This window comes from Vipera berus (assembly GCF_964194415.1).
Source record: "Vipera berus genome assembly, chromosome: 14".
Classification (NCBI taxonomy): Eukaryota; Metazoa; Chordata; class Lepidosauria; order Squamata; family Viperidae; genus Vipera; species Vipera berus.
The window spans coordinates 3,256,165-3,273,566 of NC_138217.1; the positions used below are offsets into that span (position 1 = coordinate 3,256,165).

At 47.5% G+C, this 17,402-nt stretch overlaps 1 protein-coding gene across 1 annotated transcript in view; it reads right to left on the minus strand.

The window, feature by feature from the left end:
* Window positions 1-17,402, minus strand: part of SCARF2 (scavenger receptor class F member 2) — an 81,442-nt gene that overhangs the window by 24,501 nt on the left and 39,539 nt on the right. The window contains exons 6-9 of the mRNA XM_081339125.1: window positions 14,922-15,050; window positions 2,440-2,543; window positions 2,075-2,192; window positions 1,165-1,283 (exon numbers count right to left, since the gene is read on the minus strand). Coding sequence (XP_081195251.1) covers window positions 1,165-1,283; window positions 2,075-2,192; window positions 2,440-2,543; window positions 14,922-15,050 — 470 coding nt within the window. The remainder of the gene's footprint in view (window positions 1-1,164; window positions 1,284-2,074; window positions 2,193-2,439; window positions 2,544-14,921; window positions 15,051-17,402) is intronic.

Here is a 17,402-nt window from a genome sequence, read left to right on the forward strand (position 1 = left end):
CACACTTTGGTGGGGGGGCAGAGTTTTTCTCTCCATAAGGCAGTGTTTCTCAACTTTGGCAACTTTAGCATGTTGTTGTTGTTGTTAGTTGCAAAGTCATGTCCAACCCATCGTGACCCCATGGACAATGTTCCTCCAGGCCTTCCTGTCCTCTACCATCTTCTGAAGTCCATTTAGGCTCACGCCTACTGCTTAAGTGACTCCATCCAGCCACCTCATTCTCTGTCGTCCCCTTCTTCTCTTGCCCTCAACCTTTCCCAGCATTAGGCTCTTCTCCAGTGAGTCCTTCCTTCTCATTAGGTGGCCAAAGTATTCAATTTTAAGCATAACTTTACTAGCATGTAAAATGAGTGCAATGGTGCGATAGTTTGAACGTTCTTTGGCACTGCCTTTCTTTGGAATTGGAATGTAAACTGATCTTTTCCAATCCTGTGGCCACTGTTGAGTTTTCCAAATTTGCTGGCAAATTGAGTGTAGCACTTTTACTGCATCGTCTTTTAAGATTTTGAATAGCTCAGCTGGAATACTGTCACCTCCATTAGCTTTGTTGTTGCTCAGCTTTCCTAAGGCCCACTTTACTTCACATTCTAGGATGTCTGGCTCTTAGTCAGTGACCACCTCATCATGGTTATCAAGGATGTTAAGCTCGTTCTTGTATAGTTCTTCTGTGTAATTTTTCCACCTCTTCTTAATCTTTTCTGTCTCTGTTAGGTCCCTGCCATTTTGGTCCTTTATCATGCCCATTTTTGCATGAAACGTTCCCTTCATCTCTCCAATTGTCTTGAAAAGATCTCTGGTCCTCCCTATTCTATTGTTTTCTTCTATTTCTTTGCACTGTTCACTGAAGAAGGCATTCTTATCTCTAACTTTAGCATGAGTGGACTTCAACTCCCAGAATTCCACAGCCGGCATTCCCTGGGGGAATTCTGGGAGTTGAAGTTCATAACGTCTTAAAGTTGCCAAGGATGAGAGATGCTGCTGTACGGGCATGCAATTATTCAGTTTATGCGAGGGGCATCCCCATGGAGTGGTCACAAGCATCACACTGGCAGCAATGACTGTGTGGCCAAATCCTTTCTCCTGGCATCAGCCCCCACTCCCACTTTCGTGTCCACTAGCCGGATGGACCCGTGACCTGGACTGTGGAGTGGAGTGGATCCTTACCTACAACTTTTGGCAACTTCTGACGGCGAAGCGGGATGCGAGGCAACTTCAAGCTGATTTGGCTGAACTGTCCACAAAGGCGCCTTGAAGATTTTTTACGAGCCAAGTCCTGGCGGATGCTGTGAAGGAAGCAAGGCAACCAGGTGAGACCACGGTCAAAAGTTGCTGCATGGATAGTAATAGCACTTATATACCACTGCATAGTGCTTTACAGTCTGGAAGGGACCTCGGAGGTCTTGTAGTCCAACCCATCCCAGACAAACGGTTCTCCAGACTTTTCTTAAAACCCTCCAGTGATGGGACACCCACAGCTCCAGGAGGCAGCCTCTTCCCCTGATTACAGGTAATCCTTGACTTTGTTTAGTGGCATTCAAAGTTACAGCATCACTGAAAAAGCGAGTTATGACCATTTTTCACGCTTACGACCGTTGCAGCATCCCCAGGTTCATGTCATCCAAATTCTGGCACTTGGCAACTGACTCATATTGATGACGGTCGCAGTGTCCTGGGGGATCCTGTGATCCCCTTTTGCGACCTTCTGACAAGCAAAGTCAATGCGGGAAGCCAGACTTGCTTAACCGGGTTACCAATTTCACCACTGCAGAGATTCACTCAGTTGCAGCCAGAAAGATTGTAAAATGGGGCTGAGCTCACTTAACAACTGTTTTGCTTAGCAGCAGAGATGTTGGGCCCCGCTGTCGTTGTAAGCCCAGGACTCCCTATAGTTGTTCTTAGGAATTTGGGCAGCCAAGGCAAGCTGGCCAGATGGGAGTGGCTCCCCGCCCGTTCTTCCTCACCTGTCCCAACACCCCTTCCCGCCAGGGCTCTCTTCTGGAAAACCGGTTCCCTGCAGCTTCCCTCCTCCCAGCTCCCTCCCCCCAGAGGCTCTCTCCCCCCGCCCCGTACTCACTCCTGGGCCTGATCCTTTTTGCGGCAAATGCAGCAGCAGGACAACAAGGAGAGGAGGAGGCAGAGCAGGAAGATCAGGAGGACTCCGGCGCCAATCACTCCCATCCGCTGATTGGCCTCTGGGGAAAAGAGGCTGGCAAGAGTCAGTGGGCAGAGCAAGCAGCTGTGGGCCACAAGCAAGCTGCCCTGGAGAGGTGGGACACGTGTGTGTGTGTGTGTGTGTTGCAGAGGGTGTTGTAAAAAGGCAAGAGGGTGACTGTGGCAATGCGAGGGGGCTGTTGGGGGTCCCCCCTTTGGGCCACACCTCGCACCTCCCCCACCCAGCTGGGGCAAGAAGGTCTGGGGGAAGGTTGGCCAAGGACTTACCCATGTGGCACATGCCGGTGAAGGGGTTGCAGGAGTCCTCGTGGCAGTCGCATAGCTGAGCGCAGTTTGCACCATAACGGCCAGCTGGGCAGGTGAGGTTGCAGCTGGCGAAGGAAGAGGAGGCCAAAGAGGTTGGTTCCCGTCCTTGGAGAGCGGATTGTGGTTGCTGCTCACCACAATCTCTGATTTAAATTACTCTAGAGAAGCCCTACTGGAAAGCGCAGTGGGATAATGCCACATTTAACATTTGCCTGACTGAAGGCAGGGTCTCCAACATGGTGCCCAGGAGTTACATCGCAACTTGTGGGCATCTTGGTAGATGCCCAAACAGAAATAATATACATTTCTCTGCCTCTTCTAATAAAACCTTCTCACTACTTCAGGCAATGGGGCAACTTGCCTAACGACTCCAGGGGTTCCCATTACACACTGACTCATATACAACTCTACCCCCCTTTTAGCCCAGCCTTGCAATTTAGAATAGAATAGAGCCGGAAGGGGCCTTGGAGGTCTTCTAGTCCAGTCCCCTGCTCAAGCTGCAGGACCTATACCATCTCAGACAGGTGATTGTCCAGTCTCTTAAAAAACTTCCAGCAATGGAGCACCCACGATTTTGGGGGGGGGTTTTAAGCCAGTGGTGGGATTCAGCTGGTTCGCACCACTTCGGCAGAACCGGTAGCTAATTTTTTGCTGCCCAAACCCGGAATGGACGTCCAGAAGCGGCACCCACACAGAGAACCGGTTGTTCACATATTTGAATCCCACCACTGAGGTAAGCTGTTCCACTGGTTGATTGGCCTCACTGTCAGGACACCCGTTTGTGAAACCCAGAGTCTCCACACACCATAGGATTCGGTCTGGAGGGCTGCTTCTTTGCCATTTGGCCCCAAAGGGACCAGGGCCCTGGATCAGGAGATGGAGGCATGTCCTGGCCGAAGAGCTTGAGCACTGTTGTTGTTAGCTGCGAAGTCATGTCCGACCCATCGCGACCCTATTGACAATGTTCCTCCAGGCCTTCCTGTCCTCTACCATCTTCTGGAGTCCATTTAAGCTCACGCCTCCTGCTTCACTGACTCCATCCAGCCACCTCATTCTCCGTCGTCCCCTTCTTCTATTGCCCTCCACCTTTCCCAGCATCAGGCTCTTCTCCAGTGAGTCCTTCCTTCTCATTAGGTGGCCGAAGTATTTGAGTTTCAACTTCAGGATCTGGCCTTCTAAAGAGCAGTCAGGGTTGATCTCCTCTAGGACTGACCGGTTTGATCGCCTTGCAGTCCAAGGGACTCGCAGGAGTCTTCTCCAGCACCATAGTTCAAAGGCCTCAATTCTTTGGCGCTCAGCCTTTCTTATGGTCCAGCTTTCACTGCCGTACATTGCAACTGGGGAGACCATAGCCTTGACTATACGCACTTTTGTTGACAGGGTGATGTCTCTGCTTTTTAGTGTGCTGTCTAGATTTGCCATGGCTTTCCTCCCCAGGAGCAAGCGTCTTTTAATTTCTTGGCTGCAGAGCACAGCTCCCCCCTTGAGCTGCTCCTATGAAGGCAGCTACCGGTCAGTGGGCAAAGGCAGGAGAAAGTGCTCAGCCGTTCTCTGCATCCACTTTTGGGTGACCTGCGAAGCCTCGGCCCGAGTGTGGGACTCTCCTGAGCAAGGCTCCTCTTGGCCACAGAGCTTCATGGCCTGCACACCAGACCCGGCTTCCTGTCATTGTGGTGATGCTCTAAGCAGGAAGAAGAGAGAGGAGGGCACCAAAAGAGGGACTGGGAGAACAAAGAACATAGAATCCTAGAGCTGGAAGGGACCTTAGAGGCCTTCTAGTCCAACCCTCTGCTCAAGCCGGAGAACCTCTACCATTCCAGACAAGTGGCTCTCCAGTTTCTCCTTGAAAACCTACAGTGATGGAGCGCCCACAACTTCTAGGGGTATTCCCTAGGTCAGAAGTCCCCAACGCCTGGTCTGTGGCCCAATGCCCGGTCCGTGGAACGGCACTGGGTCATAGCATGCCAGCAACCAGGCCACATAAACAAGCAAAGCTCCATCCGTGAGATGCAGGCAGCATACAAAACCAGGCCCCCTCCGGTCTGTGGAAAAACTTCTCTCCTTGGTACCTAAAAAGTTGGGGCCCTCTGCCCTAGGGGCATTCCCATCTCAATTACTTTTTAATTATATCAACAATTAGGTAAGTTGTATGGTATAATGTTATTTTTCATAGGAAAAAACATGTAACTTCTAATTCTCTAGCTGCCCAGATTCACTTGCAAGTGAGATAAATAAATGGGAAGCTGTAAAGTGGATCATGCACTCTTTATTGTGGCCAGCCCAGCTGCTGTCTACAAGGTAGACAGGTACTTCTTTGCCTTAGAGGGAATGTCAGTCCTGGCATCCCAAGATTTTATCTTTATTTTTATTGTTGTGAGTTTTTATACCCCTGCTTTTACGCTGCTTTATGGGCTGCAAACCACCCAGAGTTATTTCATGATGGGTAGCTTCCGGCGCGATCTAAAAACTTATTTATTTGAGCAATCTGACCTGGTTTGATAGGTTAGGGTTGGGGTTTTAATATGTTTTTAATTACTGTTTTAAACTTGGGCATAATATTTAATCGTTTTTTAACTTTTGTATTCTGTTTTTATATTTATTGCCCTGTACACCGCCCTGAGTCCTTCGGGAGAAGGGCAGTATAAAAATATAATAAATATAATAAATATAAATATACAGATTGCATATAGCTATAAAGATTGCATGGCCACAATTTGCTGGTACACGTTTTCACATTTGTATTTTAAATAAGTACCAGAATAGATCTGTGAAACCCCGGAAGATTTATCGTATCCGTGTTCCCCCACCAAAAACAAAGGAGAGCCAACATCTGGGCCTCTGCCTGTTCAGTGCCTTTGCTGTACCACCACAGCCTCCTCATTGGGGTCCTCAGAGGCTGGAAAAAATGAGGCAGCCCCCAACCACAAAACTGGCTGGCTCCAGGCCAAGCCCTGAGCAAACAAATCCTTGGAATGTGACTGCCAAAAAAAAGAAAAAAGAAAATATCCATCTGGCAGCTGCAACAGCATCATTTTTAATGTATGTTGAAAAAGGGAGGGGGGGGCTTCAGTCATAGCCGTGGCTTCCTTCTCGATTTTTATGGACATCCCTGGCCCTTAGCTCTTTTTAATGGCTACTAAAGTCTTCCTCCAAATTGTGGGTCTAGCAAGCAGTTCCACCCTGGTTGGCGTTGAGTCCAGTGGGTGGGCCAAATGCAGGATGCAGCCTGGGTTTATCTAACTTCCCCAGAGCCTCCTTGGGGGAGGGCTTTGAGAAGTGGAAGGAGCCAAATGGGTGACCTGCAAGGCTAAAAATACCCAATTCATTTTTAAATCTCTTTTAAATCCTACAGGAGGGAGCTCCTATGACCCAGCCTTCTGGCTTAGCCAGGCTTCCGAGCAATAAATAAGTAGCCCCCGATTTAACAGCCATTCTTAAAAGTGGGATGATTTTCCCCATTTGGGTATTTTTTGGTCACCATACTACAAAAAAGATGTCGAGACCTTGGAAAAAGTTCAGAGAAGAGGAACTGAGATGATCAAAGGCCTGGAGTCCAAAACGTATGAAGAACGGCTGCAGGACTTGGGTTTTGCTAGTCTAAAGGAAAGAAGAAATAGAGGAGACATGATAGCAGCGTTCCAGTATCTGAGGGGCTGCCACAAAGAAGAGGGGGACAAATTATTCACCAAAGCACCAGAGGGCAGGACAAGAAACAATGGTTGGAAACTGATCAAAGAGAGAAGCAACCTGGAACTAAGGAGAAACTTCCTGACAGTGAGGACAAACAGCCAGTGGAACAGCTTGCCACCAGAAATCATGGGCTCTCCATCATTGGAGATTTTTAAGAAGAGACTAGACAGTCACTTGTCTGAGATGGTATAGGTCCTCCTGCTTGAGAAGGGGGCTGGACTAGAAGACCTCCAAGGCTCTACTCTACTCTACTCTACTCTACTCTACTCTACTCTACTCTACTCTACTCTACTCTACTCTATTCTTTAAAGTGAAAAATGGGTGCGTCTTCAAAACAACGTAAGTTTTTCCTCCCAAATGGACAGTTTTTAAAAGAAAAAATGTGGCCTTTGACCACAAGAAGGTCGTGTGCTTCTGACCTAGAGAGGTACACCTTGGGCCAGCTTTGCTTAGGGCTCCCTTCTCCATTAGGGCAGATGTTCCCAGTTTATAAACCGGTTCTCTGCTTGCTGTGTTCTGAGATCGTTGAGGCATTGATGAGGCGAAGTGGAAAGTAACAGAACGTTTCTTGAGTTTAACTCAGAAGCGGCTCTAACAATCGCTTTGACATATATTTATATGGACTGCCAATAGGCGGCAGCCAATGAATTTAAAGCGATCTTCCTGCTCAAAACACAAACTTGCAAAGACAGACAGTTAAGAGTTTAAATGAATGCAACAGTTAACCATTTATAACTGCCTATATCAATTCTCCTCAATACATAACACCCATCCCCCCTAGATAGTTCACACATTCAGGACATGAACATAGTCTTGTAAGTACTTTGGTGGCTTCCGCGACCGCTCTGAACGCCTCAGTACCATTGGTGGTTCCCGGTCTACCAGCTCCCTTGGCTGGCAGACCGGGGCTCTCAGACTCGCTTGCTATGGGTAGACCCATGTCCCTTAGTCTGGTCTGGCCGGTTAGACCTGAGCCAATGTTTCTGGATGGAGCGGTTACCAATGAGCTGGGAAACAGGTCCATCTGCATGTCCCGTTCAGTGGGTGCAGTCCCTCCGCTCAGGAGTGACTCACTCCCAGATAACACACCTTCCACAACTCCATGAGTCTTGCTGGCACCCGGAGACTCAGTTGTGAGTAGATTATCTTGGCTATAGAATTTCTTATGAGGGCATCGAAATGGACCCTGTTATGTACTGGGCTTGTGGTAGCTCACCACAAGAACCGTTAGTTCTCCAGCAACCCACACAGGACATCTCCGGTCCTGCAATTGGTCAACTTTGGGGGGCAAGCATGGGTTTAATCCGATGGGTTGCTACCAGAGGGTCTGGCTATATACTGTGGTGGGGTGCACCCAAGTTCTCAGTACAGTTCCAGCTTAATAAAAGAATGAGTTTCTCTGCACTCAACTGCGTGTCTTCATTCCTGCTCATCAGAGTACACGACATAATAGACACAGCCAAAGTGAAAGCTATAACTGAATGGCAGCCCCCAAAGACTCGCAAACAGCTCCAGAGCTTCCTAAGGTTTGCCAACTTCTACCATCAATTCATTCCCTCTTTTGCTGAGATTGCTCTACCCCTTACAGAATTACTCAAAACGGGCAAGGGAGGGGGAAAATCACGACCTGGCCAACCACTAGCATGGACTATGAGCTGTCAGAAAGCTTTTGAGAATTTAAAAAGACTATTTGTGGCTGAACTCTACACCTCATCCGCCGGCAATTTTGGTGGCCGGGGCTAAAATGAGATGTAAAAATCTATGTCCGGAGTTGTACCGTATGTGCCACCATGAAAAGAATTCCAGGGGAAACCCCTGAGCTACTGCAGTCGATGGCAGACCCTTCTCAACCATGGGAAGAAATAGCTATGGACTTTATTGTAGACCTACCCAACATTAGAGGAAATACTGTCATTTGGACTGTGTGATAGATCTGTTTTCGAAGCAGGCTCATTTCATCGTCTGTAAAGGACTCCCATCTGCACAATGGTTGACTAACTTGTTCCTGAAACATATCTACCAACTGCATGGTGCCCCTAAGCAAATAATTTCAGATAGAGGAGTGCAGTTCACAGCGAAATTTTGGAGAAATTTCCTTAAATTAATTGGATCATCCCAAGGCTTATCATCTGCTTTTCATCCAGCTACCAATGGGGCTGCAGAATCTGCTAACAAAATGGTGGAGCAGTATCTCAGATGCTATGTTTCCTACCAACAGACAAACTGGACTGACCTCCTCCCCTTCGCCGAGGTGGCCTACAATAATTCTGTTCACAGCAGCGCTGGCTACACGCCTTTCAGAGTAGCCACAGGAAAAGAGTTCAGCCTGATGCCTGACTATCCTCAGGTTCCCTCCGCTTCTCAGACACTTGATCAATGGGTAAGGGGGTGGGAAGAGGTTTGGAGAAACACGAAAATGGTGTTAAAAAAGACTTCTGAGACTTATAAAAAACAGGCTGACAAAAAGAGGGCTCCCCAAAGAACATTCCAAGTTGGGGAAAAGGTTTATCTGTCAACTAAATATTTACGCCTCAAATTACCCAGCAAGAAATTAGGACTGAAATTCTTGGGGCCTTTCCCCATTGTGAGAATCATCAACCCGGTCACTGTACAATTGAAGCTCCCCAGACTTTTGGGGAAAATTCACCCGGTTTTCCATTGTAGCTTACTGAAACCTTTTCGGGCCTCCACTTTAAGACCTCCCCCTAAGAAGGCACCCGGACCCCTCATAGTAGCGGGTCAGACCCATTATGAAGTGAAACGTATTCTTGACTCTAGAATCTTTAAGGGAAAATTGCAGTACGTAGTACAATGGAAGGGATACCCATTGTCTGAAGCCATTTGGGTGAAATCTAACGATGTGAAAGCTGACAGACTTATCAAAACGTTTTATGAGAAACACCCCAACAAACCAAAAGCCAGCTCCTAACTTGTGTTCTATTTACATTACAGGATCTGTACTTTTTGTAAGGGGGGCCGGATGTCAATGCTGCAAACATTGACATGTTTTTGCACTGACAATATAAGAGGCAGCCTTTTGCTTTAACTGTTTGGCTTTGAATCACTAAAGCACAGGAGGGATTCAATCCAGACGTTTTAAGAGGATAAGAAATAGTGCGCTTCAAGGGAAAGGAAACTTCATGTGTGGGACTAATTGGTGAAAGTGATTTATGACATGTAATTAAGGGAGGGAGATTCTCTGGGATATGATGTGCCAAGGGGAGGAGAATTCAGATTCTGGCATCCATCCATGAGTGCCGATGCTCCGTTCTGCTCATTATAGACTTTTTTAGAATAAATAATCATGCAGTGCTCTTTGATGTGTCTTTTTAATTGGACCCATGACACAGACAGTGAAGAGTTTAAATGAATACAACAGTTAACCATTTATAACTGCCCATATCAATTCTCCTCAATACATAACACTGCTAGTGCCAGATCTGCCCTCTTCAGCTTAGCGCGTTGCTGGCCTCCTTCCACAAATTGTTAGGGGAAGGTAGGAAGAGCAAGGAGGCAATTGGCATGCAGAGGGTAGAGATGAGCCAGGGCTGTGTGTGTGTGTGTGTGTGTGTGTGTGTGTTTGTGTCTGTAGGTTTGATGGAAGCCAGAGGTGTGAGAACGCCGTGTGGCAGAGCCTGGGAAAGGAATGCCAATTGCACCAAATGGCACTAAATATCCCGAGCTGCTCCCAAAACATGACACTGGACAAAAGACAGACTGGACCGGGTGGTGGTGGGAGGTGATGGTGGGAGGGAGGGAGGGCCGGGGGAAAGGGGGAAATTCCGTAATGCTTTACATGGTAACTTCAGTTCTGGCCTTGCTTTTGCTGCAACCACTACTCCTTGGTAAAAGAACCTCAAGGAAATGGGAGTCAAGGGTCTTTCTTTCCTAGGGACCCAGCTGGGGCCTAACCCTAATCCTCACCCTACCTGCCCCCCAGAGAAGGAAATATTTTGGAGGATATTAAAAAAGACAGAATATTATATTTTCCCAAAGGAATAATGCAGAAAAATCCTAGGCAGAAACCAGACCCCCGTCTCCTTCTCCCAAGCAGGCCAGCTCTGCAGAAATGCAGATTTGATAATCCTATTCAGAAAGACTGGGCCACCTATTCATAAGGAAAGTGCCTTCAGCCCCAGAGAAGGCTGGAGCTGAGGGGATGAGAAAAACAAAGACTCCAAGGACAGGAACATGACTTTTAGGACACAATAGGATTAACCCACCAGCAATACTAAAAGGGCACACGCAAGCTCATGTCAAAGTACATTGCACGGGAACAAGAAGACTCTCAAATGCAAAGCCAAAAAAAAAAAAAAAAGGTTTAAAAACCCACCTATCCCAACTCCTTTTTGTCAGCTTTCCCAGAACCACATGCTTGTTGATTTTATTCGTCAATAAACAGAACCTTCTTTCCTAAGCAGTTCATTTTTGTTTATTCCCGGCTTGGACTGGTTTTCCTTTCAACAGCTTTATAAGCAGCTTTATGGTGGCAATCCATCATCAAAACTTGCATCGGACCAATGGAGAATCCGGCTGAGGATTCTCACCAGCCGAGTGAGCCAAGCCCTGGTCCAAACTGGCCGAAGGGGGCTCACGGGAGAAGGCTCGGCCTGCAAAAGCAGCCCTTTGGCCATCCCATCCCCCCAGGAATGCTGATGCCTCTTGGACCTCCCGAGCTTTTTCCTTGGTTCAGATCCTGGCCTCCTCAGGGCCAAGTGCTGGCTCTTCACAGCAGCTGCAAGCTGGCCAGCTCACAAAGGAACGCACTTCCTGCCTGCTGTGCTGTTTTCAATTAGATGACGCTTGGAGAGTTTGCAGTTCTGCAAAATTTTGCATTTTAATAGGTTTCCAGCAAGAATAGAGAGTTCTTGAAGGTTCAGCAATCTTGTGGCACTATCGTCGCTATAAGCACACATTCACCCCACTTGGGCTAGCATCATGGTGGCAGGCACTAGCATCGCATGAGCGTCATGCAGGTGTTCGTGGCCCCGTTTTCATTGCACACGCAATTGTGGCCTCCTTCGTGCACGCATGTGCATAAAGGTGTCTCCACACACCCCTGCACCAGGCCGCCCGCAAAGAAAGGTGGGGGACCCCTGCTGTAGACCTGCTCCCTGGCACGGTCCACTTATCTTAAACTTGTCAAGGTTGAGAAACACTGCCTAAGCCAACTTTCAGCTTTTCTGATGACACAAAGAGATCAAGGCAATCTCTCCCAACTGACTGGGAATAGCACACTCATCCATCAGAAGCCAAAAGGAGAAATTCTCCACTAAACCTATTTTTAGTGTGTCCCAGGGCTTCCCCTTCCATCTGCGTCAAAGTCCTTACATAGTTTGCCCAGAGCAATGTAGGGGACAAAAATCAGAGAGACTTGCCTCTCTCCCCCCACAACCTGGTTTACAAGTGTACAAAATGTGCTACACAAACGTTTCTGGAACTCGGCAGAAGCTGTGCAAGAGGAAGGAAGGACACTGAAAAAGGAAGAAGTGGGGGGTAGACATAGGATGAAAGAAAAAGCAGGAAGGAAGGAGGGAGGGAGGGAGGGAGAAAGGACGAGACATATTTGGAAAATGTCCCAGCTTTGGGGGTTGATTATAGACAATTGATGATGTCCAAGGGCCAATTAAAAGATAATTTTCATAACTGCATCTCCTCCAATCTGGTGTGGGAAGTCAGCTCACCCCAGAGAAAGAAATATTTGGGGGAATATTAAAAAGGCAGAATATTCTATTTCCCCAAAGGATTTTAAAGATAGAAAAGCAGGCCCAGTTTTTCCTAACAGCCCCAAACAGAAACTGAGCAGGCCAGCTCTGTAGAAATGCAGATTTGATGATCCCATTCGGGCCCCATTCATGAGCAAACAGTACCCGCAGAAGCCCGTTCAAGACAGGATCTTTCAGAGTCCCCTGGAACAAGAGTTGACAGCTAACAATAGCAGAGTGATAGAATTAGAACCAGCAATCCCTCACCCCAAAAAACAACAACACAGCACACAGCCATCAGCCACAGCCCCAGGGAAGCAGGAGATGACCTTTAGGACATAATAGGATTAACCCACCACCATCAGAATACCAAAAGAGCACACTGTTCATGCCATAGGAACAGGAACAATTGCAAACACAAAAGCCCAAGAAGGTATAAAAACCCACCACTCCCATCAACATGTGGTCAGCTGCCCCAGAGCCACATATCTTGCAGTTCTGCTTCTCAATAAACTACAACCTTCCTTCTAAAGCAGTCTCCATTTTGTTCATTCCCAGCTTGGACTGGACCCTGATGAAGACTTTTCTTTCGACACTGGTAACAATATCTAGGACTTTTATAGTTTTTTATAGGGAACAGATATACCGATCCTACCATTCTTGAAACCACAGGAATTAAGACTTTTCAGCAATTGTGGCCAACAAGGGCTTCAAGAACCGCAAAGAGGTTTGGGGGATGTGGGGCCCCATCTGTGAACTAAATTCGGAAGCTGCTTCCGTCTTCTTCATAGATCCTGGAGCCAATTACTAACAACCCGTGAGATCTTCACTGGACTATCCTGAAGCTTGTGATTTCATTATACAGATGTGGTTTTTTTTCATACTTGCACAATTCCCCAGCGTGCTGACTAGGGAATTCTGGGATTTGAAGTCCTCCCAAGTTAAAATGGCCAGGGTTGAAAAACAGTGCTTTAGCAGGCTAGTTAAAAACAGGCTGGAGCTGATTAAGCATCCTGCAGTCCATCTGGGAATGATGTGAATTTTCATCCCAACACACTGATGAGTGCACCAGGTTGGGAAAGCAGATGCTGAAGAAAAGAGATGCCTAAGCCTGCAGGAATTGTGTTTTACATATATAATTAGAAAAGAAATGGGGTGTAGGAAGATTTCCCCCTTCGCTCTGAGGGAGGAGTCAGCTTTCTTTGCTGAAAACACAACAAGAATTTGTGGGGAAAAAATAGGACAATAAATACAAGCTTTGTCTTGAATAAGCATGCCATGACTACACATGTGGAAGGGGCAGGATGTGCTTTCTCTGCTAAAGCTAAAGAACTGTGGAAGACAGGAAACAAAGATCTTGTGCTTCTCAGTTCAGCCATAGGGGGACAACTTTCTGCTGGCCCCACAGATGCTATTTGAGTATTGTTTAAAGGCTGCTCTTTTTTGAGCGTGGGTCGGATCAGGGCTTCTTTTGTCATAGAACGCTCAGAACGGAGTTCCGGCACCTTTTTTTTGGATGGAACCTTGTAGGGTAGGTAAGGCAGGTTGTGTTCTGTACCAGCCTGCTACCGGCCCTGCAGAAAAGGCAGGGACAACCCCTTTTACAAGAAGGCAAGAGGCTGGAATTACGCCTGCCAAATTTATTGCTACAAAAACAAACGGAACAAGACAAACCAAGAAACAGGAGCTTTAAGAAACAGGAACTATCCAAGCGGTTGCCTTCAGCAAACCAGCCCTCCCACACATTCCCCTTATATAGAGTTCAGGGCGTGGCTTCTCTCTGCCTCCTTCCGAGGAGCCCCATTGCCTTCCTCTGTTTACTCCTAATTGACTGCCTCCTGCGTGGGGCGTCCTTGAACAGGGCCAGCTGTGGGTCATCTTCATCCACGCTGTCAGGCTCACACAGCTGGGTCTCCGTGGTGACCAAGTGGGAGGGGCCTGGCTGAGGGCTCTCATCAGCAAGATCTTCAACCCCCTCAGCAAGGTCTTCAACACCCCCCTCCTCCTCTGAGTCGTCCGACCCAACTGCCGAACCCACAGGCTGACCCTGAATCACAACAGGTTGTATGACATGTGTGAGTTCCGGCACCTTTTTCTTTTACAAAAAAAGCACTGGGTAGGATCATAAATTTATTTTGGGGAAAGGAGGAAAAACTTACGAACCTATCCACTCTTAGTCCTTAGCTTTTTTTAAAGAAGTGAGATGAACGCATTAACCTTTTGCAGGGCTGGGGGCATACGTTTTGCTCCTTTAAAGTATTTCCACCCCTCCAAGCCCAAGCAGGATATAGTCAAAAGGGTTTCTGGGGGCCCGCATAGGCATTGACCATGGCTGAGTCTGAATTAAAAGAAGCAGATATAGAACCAATGGAAGCAAGCTGGCTGGGGGATTCTGGGAGCAGAGATCCACTCAGATGAAAGCTGCTGAGGTTGAGAAATTACGCCTCATTGTCATATAGGTCTATGCATGAAGGAGACATTTATAAAGTGTATAAAATGGTATCTAAATGGTGACACTTTCCTGCTTATTTAACTGGGCTGGCTAGTCTCCCAACCAGTGTTTCTCAACCTCCATAGCTTAAAAATGTCTGGACTTCAACTCCCAGAGTCCCCCAGTCAGCCTGCTTCTTTCAGTGCTTGTTATATTAGTTTTATTCCCCAGAGTGGCTGACTTGGAAATTCTGGGAGTTAAACCTTCAGGGCAAGGTTGAGAAACCCTGCTGTAAACATGGATCTAAGTGGCTCATTAGCAAGGAGGACCCAACAGGAAACAGGGCACCCCTGTATTTGTTTATTCCCTTAAAGAACACAAATCACCTTGTCATGAAAAGAAGAGGAAACGGCTGCAAGTCAGGGACATAAATTATGTTTTCAGTCTTACAGACTTCGTAAGAAAAGCATACATTCCCTTTTGTTTTGCTTTAGCAAGCAAGATCACAGATGTTTTCCAGCTTCCTTGGCTAAGCCCAGCCTTGCCCAGAGGCAGATGGGGTGGGAGTGGGGTGGGGGTGGGGGGGGGCTGAGTCTTCCCATGTACCGGTCACTTACAAGATCCCATGGAATCCGGCCCGGCAGAGGCACCTCCCGGTCTCAAAGTGGCATTCCCCGTTAAAACAACTGCTGCAGACGAAGGCACAGTTCTCACCGTACGTCCCATTGCGGCATTTGGTCTCGCACCTGGAGAAAAAAGCAGCAAGAGAAAACAAGGTAAGGGAGCTAGGGATTACGTCTGTCTGGAGTGGTTGGTTTTGGGGTGCTGTCTGCAGAAGCACAGGAGCACATCTTTGGATCCAGCCAAGCCACTAATGTTTGTTTGCCCTTCCTGAGAACCACCATTTCCAGGGCAGTATAGTTTTCAGTTACAGCATATCTACCTAAAACAATCAACACAATAAATAACAGAAACAAACAGGGTGCCTGGTAGTGATCAAAACAAGTTAAGATGCCGGTCAGAACTGTGCAATTGGTGGAGCCTTGGTGGAGCAGTGGGCTAATGCCTCCTTAAGTAACACCAGCTGCCTGCCATGAGTGCAGGTTCGAGTCCCACCAGGCTCAAGGTTGACTCAGCCTTCCATCCTTCCGAGGTAGGTAAAATGAGGACCCAGATTGTTGGGGGCAATTAAGCTGACTTTGTAATAATGCCGCTTGGGGTGTGTGTGAAAGCCCTAATAAGCAGGCATATACATAGAATGAAGGCTACTGCTAAGCTTGTAAGCCACCCTGAGTCTTCGGAGAAGGGCGGGATATAAATGGAATTAAAAAAATAAATAAATTGAAACCACACGCCCTTTTATGCATATCCCCCAGGTCATGCCTGTAAAAAAGGGGCTGGACTTTGATCATACAGTAGTACCCACCATCTCAACTTTGTTGACTCCCCCCCCTTCCTTGGGGATGCCCCTGTAATTCGTAACAAACTGTTATCATACCACTCCTTAATTTAATGACAACTGATAAATTCACAGCCAAACACCTTCAGGGAAGATCATCAAATGAACAGTGAAGTGTTAATACCACTTTACAATGCCTTGGAATACTGCATCCAGTTTTGGTTACCACGATGTAAAAAAGATGTTGAGACTCCAGAAAGAGTGCAGAGAAGAGCAACAAAGATGATCAGGGGACTGGAGGCTAAAACATATAAGGAAAAGTTGCTGGAATTGGGTATGTCTAGTTTAATGAAAAGAAGGAATGGGGTGACATGATAGAAGTCTTCCAGTATCTCAGGGGCTGCCACAAAGAAGAGGGAGTCAAGCTATTCTCCAAAGCACCTGAAGGCAGGACAGGAAGCAACGGATGGAAACTAACCAAGGAGAGAAGCAACCTGGAACTAAGGAGAAAGTTCCTGGCAGTTAGAACAATTAGCCAGTGGAATGACCTGCCTCACATCTTCTGGAGGATGTGAATGCTCCAACACTGGAAGTTTTTACGAAGAGATTGGACAGCCATTTGTCTGAAATGGTATAGGCTTCCTGCCTGAGCAGGGGGTTGGACTACAAGACCTCCAAGATCCCTTCCAACTCTGTTATTCTATTCTATTCTATTCTAAATAATTTCCCAGTTCTATGAAGGATGTAAGCTATTCCACAAATGGACCACCCGCATCTTCTCTTGGGGTCTTTCATCCTTGATCAAAGATGCCAAGCACCATAGAGCAGAGGTCCCCAACCTTTGGGCACCAGGGACCGGTTTTGTGAAGAGAGGTTTTTCCACAGACTGGAGGGGGCCTGATTTTGTGTACTGCCTGCATCCTGCGGATGGGGCTTTGCTTGTTTGCGTGGCCCGGTTGCTGGCATGCCGTGGCCCAGTACTGGTCCACGGACCGGGGATTGGGGATCCCTGCCATAGAGGACCTCCAACTGTGACTCCTGGGAGGCCCAGGAAGGCTAAACATTTCCCACACCTCTGTGCTGGATTTATAAAGGACGTTCTCTCTCTTTCCCACAACCACTTGGCCCTTACAACACCAGAGAGTTGACGGCTGGGGAAGAACAGTGGGCTGATGATCAGCTAGTGAGTTTTGAGGCCAGTTGGGAGTCTCCCTGCCCTTCCAGGAGCTGTTCAGAGAGTCCTTGAATTACAGCCATTTGTTTGGTGAGCATTTCAGGTTACAATGGCACTGAAAAAAGTGACTTATGACCAGTCCTCACATTTACGACTGTCCCAGCATCCCCACAGTCAGGTGATCAAAATTTTAGGTGCCTGGAAACCAGCATATATTTGTAATGTTTGCACTACCATTTGCAACTTCCCCAGCCGGCTTCCCCCCAGCAAAGCTCCTGGGGGAACCCAAGTTTGCTTAACGGCCACAGGGTTCATTTAACCACTGCAGTGATTCACTTAACGACCATTGCAAAAAAAAAGTCATAGGATCAGGGACGAGTCCCTTGCTTGGCAGTGGAAATTCCAGTCCCAGCTGTGCTCACACTCTGGGGACTAGCGGGAGAGTCGCGAAAGCCAGACGCCGAGAGGGAGACTTGAATTACGGATCTGGCCTTTTGGACTAACAGAACCAGGTCTTGAAGAAGC